Source organism: Protopterus annectens, chromosome 12.part0, assembly GCF_019279795.1.
Source record: "Protopterus annectens isolate FY-2018-M chromosome 12.part0, PAN1.0, whole genome shotgun sequence".
In the NCBI taxonomy this organism is placed as follows: domain Eukaryota; kingdom Metazoa; phylum Chordata; order Ceratodontiformes; family Protopteridae; genus Protopterus; species Protopterus annectens.
In genome coordinates, this window is record NC_056746.1 from 1119696638 (window position 1) to 1119722607 (window position 25970).

Genomic DNA, 25970 nt, shown 5'->3' on the forward strand with positions numbered 1-25970 from the left:
TGCTTTGGAGGTCTCTGTTGCTTTTGCAGATTTTTATTTAGAGCCTCCGAGTATGTTTTCGTGTATTTATTTGTGTTTTTTGCGGTGCTGGTTTCATAGGTCTATGTGAGACTGGTGGTGTGATGCAAGTAATTCCCTTCTCCTCTTGACTATCTGATCTAGTCTTGGGTTGAGAGAGCTTAGCCTCCAGTTTGGCTGTATAATTGCATCTCTTGCATGTATTAGTGCTTGGTGTTCGGAGTAAAGGGTTGTCTGTGTACATGAGGCAGTTGTAACATTGCCTCAAAATGCCCAGATTCACCAGTTGGACCGGAGAGTACATCTGAAACTGCCCTTTGGACATGCCTGGATAGGTAACAGTGAACTGTTTTACTGATTGACTGGTAAGGTCGAACAGAGAGCCTTGTCCTTCTCTACAGTATGGTGGGTCTAGTGCTAAGGTTTATTAGTGCTTGCTATGAGTTTTGAGCAAGTGCCAGGCTGAGAAGTGAATGGTTTGAGTGCTTAAGTTGAAAGTTTGTCTAGTTCCAAGGGAAAAATTGAAGAGCAGTCTTTGAGGAGCTGGGAGTAGTTATACCCTAGCTAACCGGCGCTGCCCGGTGAGCAAAACTTCTCTAATGCGGGTTTTATAGCAGGGAAATAAAAGAGATATAAATTAGCCCAAAATGGCTAATAAACTACTAATTTCTGGGCTGAAACCACTCCTCCAGGGGCAGATAGGCTGCTCAAAGCTCCCCTCTCTCACAGGTGAAGAAACTTCCTTCTATCGAAGTAAGGTATGGGCAAACACAGAAACTTGTAACTCAGCCTTGAATTCAGCACTAACATGAAAACTGGACTATACTAGCTTAGAAAGGCAGGAAAACAAGTATTTTTTTTTCAGAAAATAAAACAGCGGTGGTGGTGCTGCGGTAGTGTTGTCACCTCACAGTAAGACGCTGTCCGGTTCGACTCTCAGTTAGAGCGTCTTCTGCGTGGAGACATGCGTGAATGGGCGTACCTTCGTTGAAGGTTGTGCGTCATGGCTGGCAACTCGGTACGTAAAAATCAACTGCCAATCATTAGCGAACCGGAGTTCCGCTGTGGCGACCCCTAACCGGGAAAAGACGAAAGTCACAACAACAACAACATTAAAAAAACACTTTAAATGCACAGAAATGGCTATCACTCTTGAGTGTGTAGCCTACAACAGTTAAACAGGTAATTTAAATACAAAAATGACTTTGTTAAAGTGCAGGCAGTAAAATAAGTACAATATGTAGCTGAAACAAGCTTTTTAAATCACAGAAACATCCAGGCAGTGTATTTACTAGCCAGTAAATGAAATTTACCCCAGAATACAAATTCACTGGCTGTCTTTTCTGAGTTTCTGTTTTCACACTAGGAAAGCTGAAATTAAACTGTTACTGTACAGCCATCATGGAAGTCTCTTGATTATGTCACTAGGGTTATGAAAACTTACAGATCTGTACAGAAAAAGAAACCAAGATTAGTTTATAATTTCCTTTTTTTCTTTATTAACAGGTGGATGAAAATGGATTTCCTTTCAATATCAGCCAAACATCTGTTATTGTAGAGTGGCTGGGACTTGGCTCTGCAGTACTTTTTCGAACTCGTGATTATAGGCTGCATCCTGCATTTGAGGGGGCAGGTGAGTGTGGTTTTGAGCTTCAGTCTTTCAATGTGCAAATGTATAGAACTGTCTGGAAGACATTCTTTCAGAAGAATAAAGAGTTAAAGTAATATTCAAACTCTCACAAAAGAGAGCATTTTATGTTAGTATATATTGAAGGGGATGTCATAGTGAAGGAGGATGTTAACTCTGAAAACAGTAGCAGCTACAGGGGGAGTGGCATAGAGGTATGTGCACCTTGTTAGTATGAGTTGAAGGGTGCTGTATGGTGTGCCGACATTCCCCAGCACACATGCATGTGATTTATAAGGCCAAGTTTGCCACCAATTTTATAATTTTTTAATCTGACAATGAAAACTAACTTGGCACTGTTATTCAATGAGATATTACTTAGCAAATAAGGATGCACTTGTATACTTAATAGCAGTGTATCATCACAATTTTCAAGGGATCAATACAAATGTGACAAAATGAGAGAAACATTAAACTGAACATTTGGGAAGGGGAGAATGTTTTCTGTACTGTGACAGTGATAAAAATGGGTACTAAGATTAATGCACTTCTATTATTTCTGGGGACTGAAAAGTTGTTTTCAATTGAAGCAAAAGTGATACAAGGCTGTTACTGAGAAAATGTCTATGGGTTTGAGATTGAGAACATGCTAATTTGTTAAGGTGTCTGATTAGTATGTGACTGTAAATAGACTGGTGTCACATCAGTTGTTATCTGTTTAACTGTGGTGTTACACTGGTATATTTAGTGGGCAGCACACAGGCAGTAAAGGGAGATGTAGAAGATGAATAATAAAGTAGAAATGCTAATTATTAAATGATGGGAGGCCTATAAAATAAATAAACCTGCATTACATTTGAATAAAACCAATGGACTGAGAGAATATTAGAATATTTCCGCAACAAGCCTGGAATTTTGGGAGGGTGACATTAGTGTTTTAGATAGATATGCTGTCTGCAGTGGGTTTGAAGAAAAATATATTTTACAGGTACAGAATTCTGATGTGAGTGTAAGTAAAATAGTATGATCCAATGTTGTCCTTTCTGTCTGAGTTAAACCTGTGGATAATCAGTTGTGATGCTTGCTGATTCCCAAGACTTCAGGTCACCAGGCTTCACCTCCTGTACCAATAAACGTTCACATTACTAGAATCGTCCTAGATCTAGTTTTCTTTTTTTATGGACGGTAGCTCAATGATTTGCTCCTTCCTGTATCCTTTTTTTGAACAGGGTGTTTGCTCTTCTTCCTGTTTTTTTTTTTTTTTTTTTCTAATGCTATTGGGATAGTATGTGTTTATTGTTAGTGATATGTTTGTAGTTTTTAGAGTTGTTAAATGTTAGTTAGTTAGGCAGGTTAGGTAGTTGTTTTCTCACCTTTTGGGACTTGTTCTTGATAGTAGGTTTGTGTGTGTGTGTGTGTGTGTGTGTGTGTGTGTGTGTGTGTGTGTGTGTGTGTGTGTGTGTGTGTGTGTGTGTGTGTGTGTGTGTGTGTGTGTGTGTGTGTGTGTGTATGTGTGTGTGTGTTAGTAATATAGAGAAAGGCTTTGAAAAATGTGTGTCTTGAGATCACAAGGTTTCCTCCCAGGATGCTTGTGACTGCTGTGTTTACTATCTTTGGGCCACTCATCTAGAGTCCCTGTGTACGATTTGTGAGGCTTCGGCTCTCGGGTGGTCAATGAAAGGAGAGTCAAGCTCATCCTCAAGGGTCTTCTTCTCTTGGGGGAGTCTTCTTTGGCCTCTTTAAGTCAAGGTGAGTCACAACCATGCTAAGGATCCAAAACCCTCTAAGGCAGACTGTAAGTGGTCGGCACTGGATGCTGCTCCTGTTCCTGGCCAGCTGGATGTGAAAGTCGCAAGACCTTTGGCTCTCCCAGGTGGCCTCTACGCTGTCATTGGCCACAAAACCTTTGAGTCACTTATCTTTGGAGCGAATCACCCATGGCTTCTGCTGCCTCAGACCCAACCTCCTTTGGCTACCGTGCCTTGGAGTCATTCCCCTTTGCCTTTAGTCTGTGTTAAGGAACCTTCCCTGGCCATCCGTGTTCTGAGCCCTTTTTTAACTGGGGGCATGCCTTCAGGATGGGCTTTTTCCCCCTTTTCACCCTCAATACCAAGGGTGCTCTCTCCTAAGTCTTCCCCTTCTCCTGCTCAAATCCAAGCTTCCCCGGCTTGGATCTTAGGTTGGAGCCATTGCCTCATTTGCTGTTATCCAGGGCACCACTAGTGGCCTCCTCCATTAGATCATCCCGATCCATGGCATTGGATTTGGAGTAGCTGATGTAGTTCTTTTTATATGTGCAGATGGGGTCAGGCCTCATCCCTTCAGCTGTGGACCCTCACCCCAGTGCCTTGGCTGAAGCTTGGTCTCCTCCCCCAGGCCCTTTAGACCCAAGATTTCTAGGACCAGAGTTGACAACCTTGCCAGTGTTGACTCGAGTCCCAACCTTGGGTTTCCTTGACACCAGCTGTGTTGGAGCTGGACAAACCCTGGGTCCGACAGGTTGAGGCAGGTATCTGCGAATCAGGTTTAATGATTTCCATTTCAGGGTCATATCTACCACTTGGGACTTCTGTCTTTGATAGCTTGGCCCTGGTCTCACTGTCAGGCCAAGGCGGAATGACTCTGGATACCAGCACATCTTTGGGGGTCTTTAGAACCTAGGACCTCTAGGTCAGGACAGCCTACCTTTGCCTCTGTGTTTGATATTATGGAGAGGATGTTCTTCTGTCAGGAGAGGTAGTGGTGTAACACAACCATTGCCCCCCCATTCCACATCTGTGCCTTTGACTACTCCTCAGCTGGCTCTGGGCCCCCAGCCTCTTGCATTTCCTCTCCCTGTTCTATGGGGTGGGAAGTCACTGAGAAGAGGCAGTGTAAGAGGAGGCACCTGGACTCACCCAAGGAGTCTGTTACTGAGGACATCAGCTTTGAGGAAGGAGAAGAGTCCCACAAATCTCCCTGTGGAGACACCTCCTTTGGTGATCATTTGGAGCTCCTTCACCAACGCAAGGACTGGACAGCTGAAGCACCTTCTCTGGTGTAGTGTGTGTTTTTAGAGGCCTTTGGAGTGGGTCCATCCACATCTTGGGTGGTTCTTCCTATGGATGCACTTATTGGTTTAGTGTCCCGAGAGTCGAGAAGGAACCTGATATGGTGGAACCAATTCCAAAGAATCCAGACAAGATTCTTGCCCCCCTAGGATCGGCTTCACTGGAGTAAGGGTCCCACTGTGTATGCTATTGTGGTGATGTCTGCCACCATAAAGGACATTTCCAAGGAGACCTCCTCAGTCCATCCACTGACAACCACCGAATAGAGAGTCTCGGGCATTAGGCCGCTTAGAAAAGTGTGCTTACACTGCAGCCATCTTTGCATTGAGGGTGCTAAATTGTTTGGCTCACTTAACCAGGCTTCAGTGGGACATTGTGTAAGAAGTGTCAAGAGCAGTAAATACACAGCAATCTCCAGAAGCTTAGAAGTCCACCCTTCAGCCTATTTCAAATGTGTCCATACATCTTCTTTCCAGTGCTGCTGATGGTAAGTCCCTGGTGGCTGACATTGGCATTGCTATTTGTGGCCATGTCTGGATGAGATTGTGTGATTATGTGGACTCCTTTAAGACATCCTGTGTTAGCACCCCTTTTGATGGCTTATCTCTTTTTGAACCAAAGGTTAAAGACATTTTGACCAGGAGTGAGCAAGATAGAAAGACACTTGTCTGCCACTGCAGTTCATTTTGCTACCCCTCAATGGTTATTTTCTTGGAAACAGAAGGGGAAGCATCTGTTCTTCAGGAAATCTCATCAGTCCTTTCAAGTGGTCCTTCTGAGGGTTCTCTCTGCTGCGGGTGGGGGGCAACCACAATGGACATCACATTCATGGCAGGGGGGTCTGCAGGACCAGGGCTTCTGTGGAGGTTTCTCCGGGAGACCCTTTCAGTTACCCAGAAGAGTTACCCAGCCTCCTTTCTCTGGAGGAGTCGCGGCTCAATTGGCTTTGCACCTGAAATCTTGGGAGGCCATCACCTAAGATGTATGGATGTTAAGAGTTGTATCCAGAGGCTACTCAGTTCCATTTTTAGAAGTCCCCTGTCTAACTCCCAGATGACTTCCAAATATTCCATTCTGTCAGAGAAGAGCAGCAGCCATAGAAATTCAGAAGCTGCTAGGAAGTTGAGTCATCCAAGAGGTCCCACCAGACAAACTGGGATCCAGGGTCTACTCAAGGTTCTTTTGGGTTCCAAAAAAGAACAAGGACCTCAGGCCGGTTTTAGAGTTGAGCAAGTTGAATTAGTTTGTGAAGCAGACCAAGTTCCAGATGGTCACAGTGCAGTTAATCTTACCTCTGTTGAGGAAGGACGACTGAATGTGCTCAGTCAATCTCAAGGATGCCTACCATCATATAAAGATTGCGAGGCAGTCCCGGAGATTCATGTGCTTCCAGCTAGGAGCTAGTCATTATCTGTTCAGAGCACTAACATTCATTCTTATCACTGCCCCTAGGTGTTCACCAAGTGTATGTTAGTGGTAGCAGCGTGGCTCAGGTTCTTGGGGTTCCAGGTCTTTCCTTACCTGGATGATTGGCTCCTAAGTACCCCTTTGAGACCATCCCTCATCAGGGCCAGGGACACCTTGCTCCAGCTTTCCAGTTCCTTAGGGATCACAGTCAATTACCAAAAGCCCAGGCTTCATCCACTTCAGGCTTTGGAATTCATAGGATGCCATTTGGACACAGTCTTCCAGGTTGCCAAGCTTCCATAGTCCAGAATATTGAACCTTTGGGATCTGGCAAACTCTTTATTAGTGCACAAAAAGCCTCCAGCATATATTGTCCTTAGACTTTTGGGCCACATGGCAGCTGCAATTTGCTTAGTCCCCTTGGCCAGGTATCGCATGAGAGCACTACATTGGATCCTGGCAGTCCAATGGTCATATTTAACACATCCAATGGATTTTCCTATTTCCATGATGAAAGTTTGTTGGGGTCAAATCAGTCAGTGGTTGGATTGTCCTCTGGTGTCCACTGGGAGACTGTTATTCCCCCTTTTTTCAGTTTACAATCATAACAGATGCATTTCTTCTGGGGTGGGGGTGGGGCATTTTGAAGAGAGGACAGTGCAGGAGACTTAGCCTGTGACTGAGGCCAATCCTCACATCAGTGTCTTGGAGATGAGGCTGGTCCTCCTCGTGTTGCGAAGTTTTCAGGACATTCTCCTTAAGGGTGTGATTTCCTCCAAGACAGACAATATGTCCATAGTGGGGTATCTGACTTGTTCTTACCCTTTTTGTCTGGAGGCTATGAGGGTCTGGCAGTGGGTGATTTCTACTCAATGTTTTTGACTGCAATGCACATCCCAGGAAAATCCAACATCTTAGTGGATACTTTGAGATGGAACATTCTTCTTCCTCATGACTGGGCCCTGAATCCAAGGGTTGCCGCTCAGATTTTTTTGCAGTGGGGCACTCCCTGTTGTGACCTGTTTGCTGCCCCATCCAACACCAAGTGCAGCAGTTATTCTGACTTAGTTCCTCATCAGGGACCAGCATCCAAGAATGCACTCCTGTATGCTTGGCCCCTGGGTCTTTTGTATGCTTACCCTTCAAACCAGCTAATGATAAAGTTTCTTTAGAAAGTGGCCCATTGCAGTGACTGTAATCCTCGTTACTCCCTTTTGAACTTGCCAGGTGTGGTTCCCCTTTCTTTGGCCTCTACTGAGGTATCTAAACAGAAAAAAAGGTTCTGTCTCGAGTTAACCAGTCCTCCACTTCCAAACAAATCACATAAACAGCAAAATAATTTTTAACACCCTCACTGTGCGGGTTAAAAATTATTTAATCCAAATTTAAAACACCATATAAAAAGAAAGAAAAATGCATATAAAACAAGTTAAGTGCTTTGCTGTTTTTTATCTAAAATACCTTCTCTTGCTTACTTTGAACAAGCTTAAACTGTTTTTTTAGCTGTTTGTTGCATTATATATTATCTGCACTTAAAGTTACATTTGGTCGAAAATTGATCGAAAGTTTGTTTGTTTGTTTGTTTATTAAATTTAACTGTTGAGGCTGCCCACTAAAGTGTGCTAGCCTGTGTAACTGATTTATTACTGTTTCCTGCATTTCTGTGTGTTTTCTATCTCAAAAACAAAAAAAACAAAAAAAATATCCTTGTTTTCCTGCCTCTCCTCGACTAGTTTAGACCAGTATACAGGCTTTGCTGTATTCTGGGCTGTGGTGTAGTTCCTGTGTTGTCCATTGCCTTACTTGGATAGAAGGAAGTTTCTTTGCTCACCAGTGGGAGTGGGGAGCCTTGAGCAGCCTATCTGTCCCTGAAGGAGTGACCTCAGCACAAGAGCTTGTAGTAATTGGTTGTTTTGGACCATTTCTAGCTCTTTTGAAGTTCCCTGTTTAAAATCCACCTCTGAGCATTTTTTTCTGGCTATACTACTCACAAACAGCTCCTGTGGTCCTGCAGAGTGGTCCTGGCAGCAGAGAACTGAAAAAATCTACTACTTTCCTGATTTAAGTATTTTTTGCTGTTTTTTTATCTAAAATACATTATCTTGCTTACTTTGAACAAGCTTAAACTGTTTTGTTAGCTGTTTGTTGCATTATATATTATCTGCACTTAAAGTTACATTTGGTCGAAAATTGGTCGAAAGTTTGTTTGTTTGTTTGTTAAATTTAACTGTTGAGGCTGCCCACTAAAGTGTGCTAGCCTGTGTAACTGATTTATTACTGTTTCCTACATTTCTGTGTGCTTCTATCTCAAAAACAAAGAAAACAAAAAAAATCCTTGTTTTCCCACCTCTCCTCGACTAGTTTTGACCAGTATACAGGCTTTGCTGTATTCTGGGCTGCGGTGTAGTTCCTGTGTTGTCCATTGCCTTACTTGGATAGAAGGAAGTTTCTTTGCTCACCAGTGGGAGTGGGGAGCCTTGAGCAGCCTATCTGTCCCTGAAGGAGTGACCTCAGCACAAGAGCTTGTAGTAATTGGTTGTTTTGGACCATTTCTAGCTCTTTTGAAGTTCCCTGTTTAAAATCCGCGTTTGCACGGCTTTGCACGATTGTGCGCATAGCGCAGCGCCGGTTAAACAAGGTTGAACTTTTTCTGGCTCCGCCAAGTCTGCTCTTCAAATTTTCCCTTAAGAAAGCTCTACTCTTATAATAATCAGTCTACTCGCTTTATTATAAGCCTAGCACTTGTTCTCAAAACCTCTCTTCTAAGTAAGCACTCTCAAACTAAAGTAAGCACTACATCCACCTACCACCCCTGTAAGTACCCACTTCCCTTAAAGGCACAGCACTCCCTTATAATATTCTAGCATGTCGAGTGGTAGATTACTTAAATCCTCTCCAATTCAGCTGGTTAATCTGGGAATCTTGAGACAATGCTACAATTGTCTCATGTACACAGACAACCCTCTCCTCCTCCCAACAAACACAAATACATGTGAGAGATGCAACTATATAGCCAAACTGGAGGCTGAACTCTCTCAACTCAGGACTGGCAAGACCAGACAGGAGGAGAAGGTAACCACACACACACAGCAAACCCAGTCCCACATAGACCTACCACAACTGCAAACCAAACACATAATAACACAAAGACATACTCGGAGGCTCTAACAAAAAACTTACCAAAACAACAGAGGCTCCCAAAGCAGACACCCAAAAATCCACCACCTCAAAACATAACACATGCAACACATACTTCAATAAATCAGTGTGTCAAACAATCACAGCCATTAAGGCCAAACACCATGCCTGATACACTAGTAATAGGTGACTCTATAGTCAGACACACTGACATTCCGCTTACCAGGCTGAACAAGGAGAGGGTAACAGTGAGCTGCCTGTCTGGAGCTAGGATCCGCCACATAACACACGCACTCAAGTCACTCCAAAGCAAGTACAAATATGACTCTGTTATTGTCCATGCCGGCGTGAATGACCTGAGACGTACCTCCCTGGACTACATGAAAAGAGACATAGAGGAGCTCTCTGATTATGTAGCCCAGGCTGGTATGACCCTGACCCTGAGCAGCATCTTGCCCTCACCAAGAATGATTCCGCAATACAAAGATAAGATGATCAGCTTTAATAATTGGCTCAATTACTGGTGTCATTCTAGGGGGATCCAATGTCTGTCTGCTTGGGATGACATGCTGGACAAGCCACGCTGCTTCGCAAGGGACGGCTTGCATCTGTCACCACTGGGCTTCCGGATATTGGCTAAGGCTCTTGCCACCCCCATAGTGCCTTTTTTAGGCAAGGCTCAAAAGACAAACCCATCTCCTTAGAAAACAAAAATGGAAAAAAATTAAGGGTAATGCTGCTCAACGCCAGAAGTCTAAATCTCAAGATGTAGACTCTCGAAGCACTCCTCAGTATGGAGAACATTGATGTCTGTGCAGTAACTGAAACCTGGTTCAAGGCTCCTGAGAGCACCCCAGTGCTACCAGGCTATACCTCGTATCATGCTTTTCATCCCCAAAACTCGGGCCAAACCAAAAAGGGAGGGGGAGTGTCCATATTCATCAAGGACACCCACACCTCCAGGTTAGTGGCAACACATGAAGCATTAGAGACCATCCAGGTGCAACTAACCATAGGCAAAACTGCTATACAACTGGTAGCATGTTACAGACCACCCTCCCAATCTCAGGAACCCCATTCAGCCTTCCTGAAGATATTGGAGAATATGAATGTCTCACCAAACACCATCATATTGGGAGACTTCAACTACCCTAACATAGACTGGGTGCATTATTCTAGCCCTAACACCCTAGCCCAAAGTTTCCTGGAATTCATAAATTCAAATGCAATGGAACAGCTAGTCACCTCAACCACAAGGGGAGATAATATACTAGACCTGATCACCACAAACATGGGGACAAAGTGCTCCACACTGGAAGTATACCCCTCACTAGTGAGATCTGCCCACAAACTAATCACCCTGGATATACATATCCCACCTCCACCCCCAACACAAAAGACTACAGTGAAAAACTTCTCAAAAGCCGACTTTACACTTCTTAAGACTGAGATGGTATCCTTTAAGCCCACTGGGCCAGTGGAAACCACATCCCACAATGCTGAATCCTTCATAAATGCTTTCTACGGACATCTCCAAGAATGCATGGATCATGCAATCCCAAATAAAACCAAGACCCTCTCCACCAAGGGCAGGCGTCCTGTCTGGTGGACCCCAGCCATAAACAAATTGTATAACAAAAGAAGGAAGCTACTGCACGACAGAGCAAAATCCCATAAAGAGAAGGCATCTCTGATCAGCACTAGTAGAAAGCTATGTTCTCTCATAAAAAATCCAAGGCCAACTTTGAGAGAAAAATCGCTATGGACACTAAAGATAACCACAAGGCCTTCTTCTGCTATGTTAGAAACCTGGGTGGAAACCCTCAGATATGCTCAGAGTTAGTTCACAATGACAAAAAATACACTGAACCCACAGATATTGCCAACATTCTGGCAGACAGGTTCAGTGCAAATTTCTCCCCTCCCTCACCCCCAAAAGAAGAAATACTTATCCCAGCTGAATGTAACCTCCCTGTCATCTCAGATGTCCAGGTGAGAACCACCCTCAGCAAAGCTAAAAATACAGCATCAATGGGACCTAACGGTATCCCAGGTTGTGTGCTATGTGAACTCCAAGAGGAGCTAAACCCACACATAAAAATGCTATTTAACCTTAGCCTTACTACAGGATATGTACCTGAACACTGGTGTACAGCAACAGTGGTCCCACTCCACAAAGGAGGCACCTCTACAGACCCTGGCAACTACCGCCCCATAAGCTTAACCAGCCTGGTCTGCAAAGCTATGGAAAGAATCATTATGGAACTCATAAACAGAGACATTGGGGACCTACAGACACTTGATCCCACCCAGTTCGGCTTTGTAAAGGGCAGATCCTGCCTTTTGAACCTGGTTGACTTTTTCGAAACAGTCACTAGAGCCATTGACGAGGGCAAAGCAGTCCATTACAGCCTACCTGGACTTGGCTAAAGCTTTCGACACAATACCCCACTCAAGCATCATAGACAAGCTCAACAGCTTAAATGTAAATCCATATGTCACAAGATGGGTTGCAAACTGGCTAAAGGATAGAACCCATAAAGTCAAAATCGCTGGAGCCATGTCAGACTCAAAGCCACTCACAAGTGGTGTCCCACAGGGCTCTGTCCTGGGACCCCTCTTGTTCGGCATTTATTTCTCAGATGTGAAAGCAAACATGGGAGGGTTGTGGCTGACAAAGTTCGCAGATGACTGCAAACTAGGCGCCATAGTCGATACACCAGCTGACACATACATCCTACAGAAAGGCCTCACTGAAATGGACAACTGCTGCTGGAGTCATGGCCTTAAACTAAATGCCAAAAAATGTATAGTCATCCCCTTTGGGAAAAACAAAGTACCCACAAATTATCACATAGACAGTAACCCACTGAGTACGGAAAAAGTAATCAGAGACCTGGGGACCCAAGTCGATAGTGACCTCTCATTTGACACCCACGTTGCCAAAGTGGTTAGAAAGACTTTCTACCTTGCCCACCTTATCATGAAGGGATTCACATCCAGATCAAAGGAGGTCATTGTACCCCTATACTCCTCCCTTATCAGGCCCATGATTGAATGCAATGCCCCATTTGGTATGTACCTCACCCGGCACTTGCAACAGCTGGAGAGACCCCAAAAGTACCTCACCAAGAGGATCAAGGGTCTCCAACATATGTCATATGCTGCCAGACTAAAGAAACTCCAGCTCTATTCAGTAGCATACCGCCTACTCAGAGGTGATCTGTGCCTGACGTACAAGGCCATGTCCAATCAGGAATTGATGGACATGCTCCACCTCAAAAAATCCAAATCCATCAGAACCACGAGAGCTAAAGATTTAAACCTCAGCACAAATATGAATAGGACATGCTGGAGGGACAGATTCATAACCCAGAGGCTTCCCATACTCTGGAACAGAATCCCAGTTCATGTTAGGCAGAGCCCCTCACTGACTCTCTTCAAGAGAAATCTTGACGAGTGGATGGGACATCATAGGTTTACCCCGGGGGTCATCTCTGTGTCACTACTAGACAGAGGCACAGTAAACTAATTCTATTATGTAAGGGGGTCTTCACTGTGTCACTACTAGACAGAGGCACAGTATTCTGAATCTATTTCTGTACACTTTTGTACCATTACATGGGGTGGCGAAAGCCACATCACTATGGCTAGGCTTATAAATGCCCCAGGGCAGATAGCCTAGTACTAAACTATGAAACTATGAAACTATATCTACAAACAGATGCTTCATCAGACCATTAAGTAAGTGTTACACAGAACTGATTTAAACATGCTGTTAAGTTGTATAACCTATCAGGAATTACCTATGCAAACTCCTGGAACCTAAATGAGGCTTTAAAGAGGCACACTCATTAAGACCATTTCCTTTGTCAGACTGCAAGGTAATGATCCAATGCACTTCTACCTGCTCTGTCTTATTCCTGATGTCACTCAAACATTTATTAAAACTCATTAAATGTATAACCTGAAAGGCAAAGACATGATCTGTTGGTAGATATGAAAGTGCTTACCTTGTTTTATATGCATTTTTCTTTCTTTTTATATGGTGTTTTAAGTTTGGATTAAATATTTTTTAATCCACACAGTGAGGCTGTGTTCCAGTCTGCTTCCTTTACTGAGGTACTATCCTTGGGACATGGATCTCATTTCTCATCTAGCAGTTTGGATCTACCTAACCACTGAACTTTCTCCATTTCTCTGGCCAGGATTCTCAAGCTTTCAAAGTTTGTTCGCCACATCCTCCTGTCTTCCCAGAAGTCATCTACTCATAAGCTGCATGCTAGTAAGTGGAAATGCTTTTCTTTATGGGCTGTTTCTCAGGGTCTGAATCCCTTTGCATCACCCTTAGGAGTTTTCCTGGATTTTCTGGTAGAGTTAACTCTCTGTCTAGCTATTCCATCGTTAAAGTGCAATTAGCTGCTATTTCTGTTTTCTACACACATTACTAGAGATAATATACCCTTGGCTGCCCTGCAGATCTTTAAGGTTTAAAAGGAATTTGCTAGTGCGTCCTCCAGTGCGAGACCTTGTTCCACATTGGGACCTGCCATTTATGCTTCAGTTGCTGGCTTCACCTCCCTTTGAGCCCTCTGCTACCTTTGATCTTAAGTTGTTATCATGGAAGACTGTTTTTGGTGGGTGTTACTTCCACCAAGCATCTGTCAGTGTTACAAGCCCTCTCTGCTGTTCCTCCTTATCTAATATTCCACCAAAACAGTGTCCCTCAGACTGGATCCTTCCTTTTTTCCTCAGGTGGTTTCAGAAAATAATTTAAATCAGTCCATTCATTTATCAGACTTTTTCCCCAAATTTTCTAACAGGGGTGTATATTTTCTGCATTGTCTTGATGTTCATAGGCAGTTGAGGTCCTATTTGGATAGAACAAGGCCCTTTAGAAAATCTAATCAACCATTTGTCTCATTTCTAAACCCCAGTTTGATTTTCAAACCCAAAGGTCATTCAATGGACTATGGCTACTTATACAGTTTTTTTTTCTCCAGAGCTGCTTTGAATGACATTAGTGCAGCTGCAACTTGGGAAGGTCATCACACCTTTGTGTCATACCACAGACTGGATATCCAGTCGAGGTCCAAGGCTTTGTTTGGTTTCATAGTATTGTGCAATATCCTTCCATGAGCCCTCCCTAGGGTGTTATGTTGTGAAAGTTATGTACTCACCATAACAATAAATCCATATTGTCTGTTTTCATCTGGTTCAACCTTACCCCCCACCTTCTCTCGTCTTTTTGAGCCAATTTGGTACCTTAAGGATGATCATCCGGGGAGACTGCTTTCTTTCTTTCTTTGGGTTCTTGGCCTTTCGGCCTTTTTCTCTATAGGTCTAGATATGAATGTTTAGTGGGTGGAGAGGGGGCAAACTAGATCTAAGGCAGTTCTAGTAATGTGGGAGATTATGGGTAGAGGAGGTGCAGGTTGTTGAGCTGAAGTCTTGGGAATCAGTCTGCATTGGATCCGGGTCAGATCAGATAACCCACAGGTTGAACCAGATGGAAACAGACAACATGGATCTATCATTATGGTGAGTACATAACTTTCATTTAAAGGGTATGAGCAGCATAAGAATGAAAGGACATGTATAATTAGTAACATGGTAAGTGGAATTAGACTGATATCGTGATAGGAAGCAACAGTGCTTCAGGGAGAGAAGATGAGTACCAGTATTGAATGAAACTGTGTGTCACTGCTGTAGGAGTAAAAGTAGAATGGAATTCTGAAGTGTGGTATTAACATGCAGCTGACAAAAGACTAGTTTGCTAAAGGGTTGTAGAAATGCCATAGTGCGGTACTGGCATGCATCTTTAATGTGAGGCTTCAGGTAGTTACTGCAAGTCACCATTATATTTTTATTTATTTTGCATTATTAATTTTGTTAGCCAATTAAGATCAACTAGACACAAGTACATTTATCAAGAATAATCCTGGTTAAATGTCTGTGTCATTTAAGCATTACACAGGTATAAACTGATATCTTAATCCTGTGGTCTTGGGTTTGATTTTCATTTGCAAATTGCATAACCTTAATCTTCTGTACTGCAGTGCAAAACTGATAAATATAATGATGTAAACTTGTACAGTGATAAAGACTGAGCTGAGTAGCAGGTAAATATCTTAGTTAATGCTGCACTGTATAACCAGTGAGTTCATAACTCATTGTTTAAGGTAAGTTACTGTGGTGCAACCCTCATATTGCTGCAGTTCTCTTTGTCATATTATGTGATAACTGTAATGCTCCTCTATGTTTATTTGAGGCTCATCTAGCTCAGGCTTAAACCAAACAAAATAAATCAGTCAAAGCTTCAGTTCGATGAAAAATTTTGAGAAGCATTTTTGCAAAGGAGCAAGCCTCATGCACCTGTTATGTAGGGGCTGGCCCATTCACATAAGTGTACTAACTATCTGGCTGCACAGCCATATTAAAAAAAAAATCAGTCTGAATCACTGACATTTTACAAGTAGAAATTGCACTGTCAGAGTTTTTATAAATACAGTTGGGGACTTCCAGATTTGGAATGAAAATATTGAGTTGGAACTTGTCCAGCTTACATTCGACCAAGTGTATGGAAACCAGTGTAGACAGGTACCTTGACATTGTCTTAGAGATGGTGTTCTACTTCTCTGTTATAAATCAAGCATATATATTTTTTTCTTTATGAGTAGATGGGCTGCAAGATGATGATGCAGATGAAGATGATGAAGAAGAGGAACTCATTGAGATTGACGAAGAAGCTGATCTCATTCAGGCTGACAGGGTGATTGATGATGAGAACACTAAGCCACGAAAAAAGAATAATGCTGTAAACGAATTGGCCAACTTCATGCTAGCTATGCAACTGGAGGAACAGCCAAGCCATGGAGAATCAAGCAACAAAGAGCAGCAGGACAATGGTTGGCAGGTATGAGCACTAACATTCTATAGTCATTCAGTATCTGATGTCAGGGATGGAGGGTCCATGAACAAGGTACCATACTTTATGTCCCAGATAGAGGCAAGTACAATGGGTGAATAGGAATAAAATCCGCTGTTGTAGAACTGGAGGGCAAATAAACATGGCCTCAAGCTGAATACCAAAAAATGCATTGTCATCCCTTTGGGGAAAGGGATGTCTCCACAAATGATCACATGAATAACAACGTCCTAAGCATGCAATCAGTCATGAGGGATTTGGGAACCCAGGTTGATAGCAACCTGACTTTTGACCATCATGTTGCTTCCATTGTATGTAAAGTTTTCTACATGGCCCACCTCATAAGTAAGGGTAGCTCACCCAGGGACAAGAAGGTCATAACATCCCTGTATTCTTCCCTTATAAGGCCCATTATTGAGTACAACACCCCTTTCAGCATGTACCTCGCAAAGCACATGCAGTAGCTGGAAAGACCACAGAGGTTCCTCACCAGGAGAATCCAGGGCCTCAAACATCTACCCTACAGAGATAGGCTAAAAACCCTGTCCCTCTACTCAGTTTCATACAGACTCCTCAGAGGTGACCTCTGTCTGACATACAGAGCAATCTCAGACCCCGCATTTATGGGACTGTTGCATATCCGCAATTCAAGTTCCACTCAAGTAACCTGCATGCACAACCTCAGCCTGGTCTGAGACATCAATAGGACTTGTTGGTGGGACAGATTTGTGTCCCAGATACTCCTCCATCTGTGGAATAGACTTCTTCTCCACGTCAGCCAGAGTATCTTATTATCCCTTTTTAAAAGCAACCTGGATAGCTGGATGGGAAACAGAAAATACACCCCTGGGATTCCACCTGTGTCCCTGTTGGACAGGGGCATCGGGTGCTGACTTGTCTAAACATGGGATAAACTCTTGGCTAGGCTTATAAGGGCCTCAGGGCCAGTAGCCTGGTAACTTCCTATGATCCTATAAATAAACTATAGAATAGGAATAAACAACTCAAAAATGGTATTGTTCTTCAGAAATTAAAAACAAATTCAACCTGGCCAGCAAACCTCCGAAAAAAGGAAACCATTTCAACCAAAACCTCTTATCACCTTACACTTGCAAATAAAACAAGAAAATAAAAGAGTATTTTATAATTACACTCAAAACTGTACTGTCATAGAATTCAGTTGTACAGTATATTCTGAACCACAAGAAATCAACAATATCCTAGTGGAGAAAGTGAGCATATATCATATTGTGTAGTCACAGAGCTTTTGGTGTGACACGTATGATTCTAAATGCCTGCATCTGCTTTGGTTTCAGTGTTGCAGAGACACACTTTCATGACCTTGGCAGATTATTTAAATTCATGTGTCACTGGTAATCTGGAAATCAGTCTTATTACTTCCTGTTGGCTGCAGATTATTTCTAAACATGCATCCTAGCATTCCAGTGACTTAATTAATTGCTTAATTTCACTATGACAACTTTGAGGCCCATCTAAGGCATGCTCATCCAGTCCATCCACGTGAAAAGCATCATTAAGAACTTTTCAGTAAACAAACTTCCCCACATCTGTAAGCAGAGAAAATAGAGGTAATCCAGAAGGTTTGAGTGAAGTCTGGTATCCCACCTGTGACCCAGAGGGTGGCTAGACTAACAAGAAACAGAGTACAAAGGATTATTCCAGATAAAATTAGTTTAGCTAGCAGATCTAGAAGACTTTTTCTCTGCTCTGATACCCTCCCTGTGAGAGAAATAAAAATGCCTTGTTGAAGTTTCAAGTAGTTTATTCAGTTAAGTAGGTAGCTGGATGAGTGTTCTTGACAATGACTTAATTAATCTTCATTGCTACACTTTTATCTATTATATTTGTATTGGTAGTTAATTGCATTCATTTTATGTGACCAAAATGTAAATTTTAGTTACATTCAATCATGAAGCTTGATTCTATGAGTCAGAACAGAAGCTAAGTCTTGTCTGATGTAGTTGATAATTCATGTAGCATATATGTATTTTCTGCCTGCTGTATGCCAGCAACTTGGGATGGCAAAAATGGATACTTTGATCATAACTGATTTCACTGGATCTTCATTCTGCACTGTTCATGGGGCTAAGTGAAGGCAGGTTGGTTTCTAACTTCATGCTAGGTCTCTGGCAGGTTCAGGTCGTCCCACTGCTAATGTTTCCTGCCATTCTCTGCGACATATACTTGTATATACTTTGATTGCGTATAACCTACATTAGCAGAGCTGCCTCTTTGTTTTGATTTGTTTTTCCCTCTTATTGCTTTTATGTTTATATTTATTTATTTACTTACTTTTGCTTTTTGCATTTTCCTTACCTTTGTCAGCCGTAGGTGTGTGTGTGTGTGTGTGTGTGTGTGTGTGTGTGTGTGTGTGTGTGTGTGTGTGTGTGTGTGCGCGCGTGCTTGCGTATGTATCAATTACTTGCTCTAGGCCTCATTTCTTCTCTTGCTGATTCTGGCTTACCATCATACTGCAGGTGATACTGTACTCCCCTAAATCCTTTGTGATTCTTACACTAGTGCAGTGTCACGAGGCTGGCAACATTCATGAGTTTCCACATGTTCACTTACTGGGTGCATCAGGGATCAGTGAGCTGAGGAGCCCAACAGGTTGCTGAACCAGAGGGCACCACTAGGGAGCATTCTTGCCATATCTGCAGCTCCTACACTCCTCTCCAGGATGGAAGAACAGGGCAGCAGCCTCATACATCCTACAACAGCGGCTGTCTGCTGAGTGACTGCTAATTAATCCTGGATCACCAGCCTCCAGCTTGCCTGCTTCTTCTTTTCATTATATGGAATGCTATAAATGATAGCTGAAATATTCGGTTGTCATGACCACAATCTTAACTGGGCATCAAATGCCTTCTGAAGAGTATTTTGTTACACTGTTGTTTATGTAAGGTCATGTTTTGAGATGTCACCATACATGGACTAAGTGATTAGGCATATACTATAAACTGATGTTGATTTTCCTATTCTCTCACCATCACTTACAAATCAGTTATCTGATGACTGTATGCTATCTAAACCCATTTAGTAAAATTAAATAATTAATTAGCTTTGCTAATAAACCAATCAATTATTTAGACTGGAGTAATGGTGTAGTTTATTATATTAGTGTAAATGAGGACTCAGTTATACTACCTTAAAAGGTCGTTGATACATGGATTTAATCCATTTCTGCTTTTCTGGCATAATTATGTTCCTATTTTGCTAAGTCAGAAAAGCAGTTTTCATTTACTTCTATATTCCATCATCAGTCTCATCGGACTCAACAAGTCAGTCGGTATTATGTTTATTTGCACTTTTGTCTGCCCACTAGACACTTTTGTGATTGTTATGGCCTGCCAATATCTAAACAGTGTGTTATTTTACTCCTTTAGATGCAAAAGAAACAAAAGAAAAAGTTGAAACAACGAGTCAAAAATGAACTATCTAAAGGTGATGTCATGACAGCAGAGGAGGTTGATGAGATAACTGACATATGGAGCTTGGATGTCAACACTCGATGGCGTTTGTACAGGTAATGTTGCTACTGTTTTTACATACATATTTAGTTAAAACATCAAGGTCAGACTGATCAAGGCTCATTCAGCTGATATTAGGAATTTTTGAAGTAACTATTGTATAGCAATTTCAGTGTTTATGGAACCTCGTAGTTATATGTAGTGTAGAGAGGAGTTTTGCCATGATAATGAGATGAGAGATATGAGTGCAAAGCCCTGCACATAAAAACATTATTTCAAAAGATCTGTTTAGTCATTTAATCCGAATAAGGCAGGGTTGATAATTTCTTCATTAACTTAATGAGACATATTATTTTTCATATGTCTAACTCACATTTGATACCCTGTCATATCTGCACTTTTTTTAAGGTCTAGAGCCTTGTGGCATTACTGGCATATCAGTACAGACAGATGTTTACTTTGTCCTTTCAAAGTATAAGATACTGAAACTCATTAAATCAAACTGAGCTTGCTGACATGCATAACACTGACCAGAGCAATATTTAAACACCTGGTTTTAGAAATAAGCCTATGAGCCCACTGCTGTCCAGCAGATGAGCTAATAAGGGTGAGGAGAAGAAATGTACCCCTTTCTTGGGGTAGATGACCTTGGAGAGAAAGAGTATAATAATAGGGAGAACGTAGGATGCACAGGAGGCTTGCCAGACTCCAAAAACTTTTAAATCTTGATTATGTTTCACTGTAAGTACTGTTACTAAGTCCATTTTCAGGTATTCAGTATGATGCCATTTCCATAATTTGCGAAAGGAAGAATTTAAGCATGTTGTACTACGCCTAAGTGAAGTAAACCCAGTAAACATAAGTACTGAAATATAATATACGTAGCTTCTGCTTAGATATGATTTGTTAACCGGATCAGAAGCACAAAAACAGTTTACCTATGTGTGACACTAATGATTTCTTTTCAGGACTAGACTGCAAATGCACTGACCTCTTTCAGCTTTGGAGATCTTGCATGACCTTTCCATCTCTCAAAAGGACTGGGATCAACCTTCTTGCCCTGGAAACTCCTAACGAATGGATAAGAATGGGGGGAGGACAATACCGTGTTATGACATGAATATGACATAGAAATTGTACTAAAAGTGAGTGGAAGAAGCTTCTGTTTGTGGGAAAGTCAGTGACTGGGAGTGATTTTTGTGGGTATAGAACACAGATGTATAGTATATTTAGTGCCTAGTAGGAGAAAGTTGCATATTAAATCAAAAGCCTCTTCAGCTGGTCAACTGAGTGAGGGAAATTATCAAATTAGGTAGTCGGAGAACAATTGTATTGTTAAATGGATATTCATTACTGAAGGGCATTGACTTATATTTATGGCATTAATAATTACAATAAGACTATTAAATGCATTCCTGGTTCCAGGATCAGGGTGTTAACATAGGAGTATGAACCACGTTGTTAATACTGCTATACTGTTGGGTCCTGGTCAAGCTATAACTCAAGTACTCTATGCAGTTCTTGAGACCATATAAAAAAGAGTGCAGGAGGAAGTCCTAGTAGAAGCCACCAGACGTATGTGTGGTATAGAAGGGAAAGGGTTTTATCAGAGCTGAGAATCTGAAGCTGGTCTCAGAGACCAGTTACCCATCTGTTAAATGCAGAAGGGGGTGAGGGAGCACAGACAGTAGATTGTAGAAACCAATTACTCCCTAGATCTGTGAAAGTACTTTAATTTACTTATTCAATGTTATTTTTAATTTATTTATTTCAGTTTGTGAACCAGGGTAGAAAAATTATCCCTGTAGACCATTTTTCAGGTTCATTCCTGGACATACAACAAAATAAGGGACTGTTGTAATGCTTGCATCCCACCTGTTTGAATTCTGTTGACTCGCAACTGAGGACTCAGATGGCTGTAACCCCGAGTGACCAGCTGCCGGAACCAATGCTTGAATTTGAACATGAGTTTGCACACACAACTGTCACAATGGTCTGATGCAATCAGCTGCTCATTACTAAAGAGATAAGTGGGAAAGGGAAATGGGGAGGGGGTTTTAAGTTTAGGGAGCAATCAGGAAATTAGGATTAGGAAGGGGTGGGAGGATTTTAGGTTTAGGGAGTGATTGGGTATTAGCAGAAGTTTAAGGTTAGGAAGGGGAAGGGAATTTTAGCTTAAGGAAGTAAGGGGAAGGGATCTGGAGGAAGGGTTAGGGAGGCAAGGAGGATTACAGCTTTAGAGACTGGTCCAGAGATTAGATTTAGGGAATGGGGGAGATTTTTTAGGATTAGGTTCAGGGTTCATGAGGGATAGTTAGCCTTGGATATGTGTACAGGAATCGAATCAGTGGGAGTTAGGGCATTTGCCAACATGAGTGAGTAGTAGCAGGGAAGTGTGCTGCGAGCTAATGGTATGCAAGCTCTTGTAGAATCACAAAATGAACATAATAAAACAGAGTAGAAAAAAATGAGAGCAAGTGTGACATAATAGTAGATGTGTATAAACAGGAAATCTTTCCCAGTAAGTAGTCATAAAAGTGTGAACACTGTTCAACAGAATGCTGGGTAAAGTAGTCTAATGTGAAAGCTGTTAAAATAATTAACAGTATAATGAAAATAAGACTGGAGCTAAAAGTTACCAGTGGAATCTGAGGGTTTAGCTTGGTGTACTGTGTCATAGGATATATAGAAGTGAAGAAGCATGCGTTCTTCTAACATGAGTTGATTCAAGTTTTACCACTAATTTATAATATTTGCAGGTTCCAACTTTGAATATTTTTGTTTAAAACTTGGTCCTGAATGTGCAGATTTATGTAATTCATTTAAGTGTGTGTTAATAGAATCTGAAGTTTGTTGTCTAAACTCAGAGAAGCTGTCGTCAGTGCAGTGAAGTCTCTCTGAATGCTTAAAGGGAAGTTATGTTAGGCTGGACAGAGCTGAGGTGATCGTCATAAGTACATTGTGATAGACAGCAAAAATAGGAAGGACTTTAGAGTGAGTAATTTAAATATTTGGAATTCTTGTAGTAGCTTTATTTGTTCAATTATGTGGAGTCATTTTACTTTTGTGAGGACATGACAGCAGTGTTTTGTTTTGGGGCTTAAGGTAACCTACCTACATAGGTTATTAGCTGTAATTTGCAGTGTTGTGAGATTCTGTATGGGAGGTAGAGGTGCTTTGGGGAAGTCTGTTTTCAACCCTTTACCACTTGTAGTTCTACCTTGTGGAGATGAAAAGTATAATATCTTCCTTGACCAGAAGATATGTGAGTTACTTTTTTGTCTTTGTTAGCTCAATATGGTGATGAACGTTTAGGTGTTGATCCAACCAGATATTTAAGTATTTTAAAGTATTGTGTGGTTTCTTGTGGTGTCAGGTTATTGAAGGTTGTCTGCCAATCTTTTGTAACTGAGGAAAGTTTTTTCTTAAATATCACTAATTTAATTATTTTTAGTATTCAAGATTATTTTTTATGCATTAGTCAATTAGAAAGTTGTAGAGTATCTTCATCAAGCTTTTTCTGATTAAAATGTGGGAGAAATTGGATCTGTATGTCATCTTTACATAGGATGATTGGTAGGCTGGGTAGTTCAGCTGTTGGAAAGTGTTAATGAATAAAAACAGTGTAGGAGAAAGGACAAATCCTTGAAGAAGTCCTTTAGAGAGGAGTGCAGTAGGTGAGATTGACTTATCTATTTTAACTGTGAATTGTCTGTGATTTAGGAAGCTTTTAAACAATGGGAGGGCTTGATTAGTTATTCCAAACTGACTTAGAGAATTACAAAAGTAGAGGGTTGCCTACCAATTCAAAGGTTTTAGTGTTGTCATTAAAGACTGAGCCTGAAAGATTACCTTTGTCCATATTCACTAGAATACCATCTGTGAGGGTGCATAATGCAGTCTTGATACTTCTTCCAGCTCAGAAGCCATGTTGGTTATAAGATGGTACTTTGCGGGATTTCAGGTAGTCACAGAGTTGAGCGTATATTATCATCTTTTCATATGTTTTCCTTGCGGTTGGCAGAACTGAGATGGGTGGAATTCATTGTGGAGATTGGTTTGGGAACCTTGAGAATAGGTTTGAAAATGTATTTATTTATTTAACATTTGTTTACCGAGAAAGTCTAACTGGGTCAGGAATCCATTTTCAGCGGAGGCCCGGGGAGAAAAGCTCCCAGTGATTCATGAAAGTTAAGATATTATACATGAACAAGACAATAACAAGTATTAAGGCGCACATTAAATAAGTAATGAATGCTAAGTAAGTACAGAGAGGTAGGTACAATAATAAAACATGTACTAGATAGGCAATACTAAATAAAAGTAATGTGGTAGATTGTAACTTTTGTTTTATCAGGTAGGGTTAAGATAAAGAGTGAGGGTCAGACAGAGGGTCAGAATATTAGAAGCAAGCATATGCTTAGAAGAACTGTGGTGTATGATGGGAATAGTTAAAGGTATAGAAATACATAAAGTTTCTATAAGCTGGGCATGATGTTTTGGGAGAGGCAGTTGTTGCAAAGTATTCTGAGGAGGGTACAATAGATGGTATTTGCAAAGAGTGATAAACCAAGGATGGAGGCTATTCCAATAATTTTGTTGTTACAGCTTTGAAGTAAAAGTAGTGTAAAGAAGGGGGACCTGGGTGTTTGGGCATATTGGGTATGGGTAGAGGAAGGGGTAGGAGGGCTAGTGTGAAAATTCCCTTGGGACATCGATAGTTGTATGGTTATTATCACTTTTTGAGTTTTTGGAAGGTGTCTGTCCAGTAATTTGATTCACTAGTTTCCAGAGATAGTTTTGGACTTATGACAGGGACTGGCAGAAAGCGTGGTGAAGATGCAGTCTACAGAGTTATTTAAGAATACATGGGACAGGTGAAAAAATGTTGGGTGAAAGAGAAGAATTGGAATGAAGACAGAATACTAAGTGCACTTGAAAGGCAAAATTGATAGTTTTTATTTATTTTATTTCTTTTCCTTTTGTTTACTGGATTTGTCCAACTGAGTCTAGTCAGAAAATCCTTTTCAGCGGTGGCTTGAGGAGAAAAGCTCCAACATAGTGCTAACATTTTTAAAAAGGCATTCAGTAATATACATGCACAGACATTCAGTAATATACATTAACAGTTACACATATATTTACTAATTAGATTTCATTCATATGAAATAAAAGGAACTATTACAGTATAAAAGATACCTATGCATTACTAGATATTGAACATTAAGCATTTGAAGATGCATATTAATGGGTTTTTGAATTAGATCATGTGATTAGTACTTAGAATTTCAAAGAAATAGAGGTGAGGGAGGGAACTAGGTAAGGCAGAAAATGTTAGTATTGTAATTGAGACAGGGTATAAAGCAGGTCCATATGTATGGTTATCATAAGGTTTATATTAGGAGTATAAAGGTGGGAGTGAGCAGTGTCACAAAACTGTGTGTGTGTGTGTGTGTGTGTGTGTATATATATATATGTATATATATATATATATATATATATATATATTTGTTGTTGTTGTATCTTTCGGCTTTTCCCGGTTAGGGGTCGCCACAGTGGAACTCCGGTCAGCTAATGATTGGCAGTAGATTTTTACGTACAGAGTTGCCAGCTCTGACACACAGCCTTCAACGAAAGTACACCCATTCACGCATGTCTCCACACACAAGACGCTTTAGCTGAGAATCGAACAGGACATATATATATATATATATATATATATATATATATATATATATATATATATAGCTGGGAAATGCTAGTAAAACTATCACAGCTATTGGTGAAGAATAGTTGTGGGCTATAGGATTCTGAATTAAGACAAATGGTTTGATGATATGGCAAGCTGAATAGAACAGTGACATTTATCCTGGAGGTATGCAGGAGCAGATCCACTGATTTGATATGTCAAGTTTTAGTTGTGTTTCAAATTAGTCTGCATTCTGAATGGATTTCAGTGGTAGTGGGGTATGGTTTCATGGTTTGGCTATACTATTTGAATATAGAGTCATATTCAGTATTAAATGGTTTGGTTATAGTGATTAGGGATTTTTATCTTGGACGTAAAATTCTATTGGGGAAGTAGTGTTGTATTAATTTAAGGGCAGTGCAATTTTCTGACTTATAGAGAACGCTATCTATTGTAGTTACCTGAGAAACAGCTAGGCAATATTTTGGTTTTAACCAGTTTAATTCTCTAAGGGCTTGGCAGTGATGTGCTCTATTGTTAGAGTTTACTGCAGATTTGGCTATGCTGTTATAACATTGCTCATGTATGGGCAGTTGTGAGACTTGAATATTAGGGCAGCACA

The 25970-nt window shown here is 41.2% G+C and overlaps 1 protein-coding gene across 3 annotated transcripts in view; it reads left to right on the plus strand.

The window, feature by feature from the left end:
* The window catches only part of ZNFX1 (zinc finger NFX1-type containing 1), a 359279-nt gene that overhangs the window by 250071 nt on the left and 83238 nt on the right, over nucleotides 1-25970 (plus strand). For all 3 annotated transcript variants that reach the window (XM_044090129.1, XM_044090128.1, XM_044090127.1), the window contains exons 7-9: nucleotides 1525-1651; nucleotides 15921-16156; nucleotides 19576-19715. In XM_044090129.1, the coding sequence (XP_043946064.1) occupies nucleotides 1525-1651; nucleotides 15921-16156; nucleotides 19576-19715 (503 nt within the window). The remainder of the gene's footprint in view (nucleotides 1-1524; nucleotides 1652-15920; nucleotides 16157-19575; nucleotides 19716-25970) is intronic.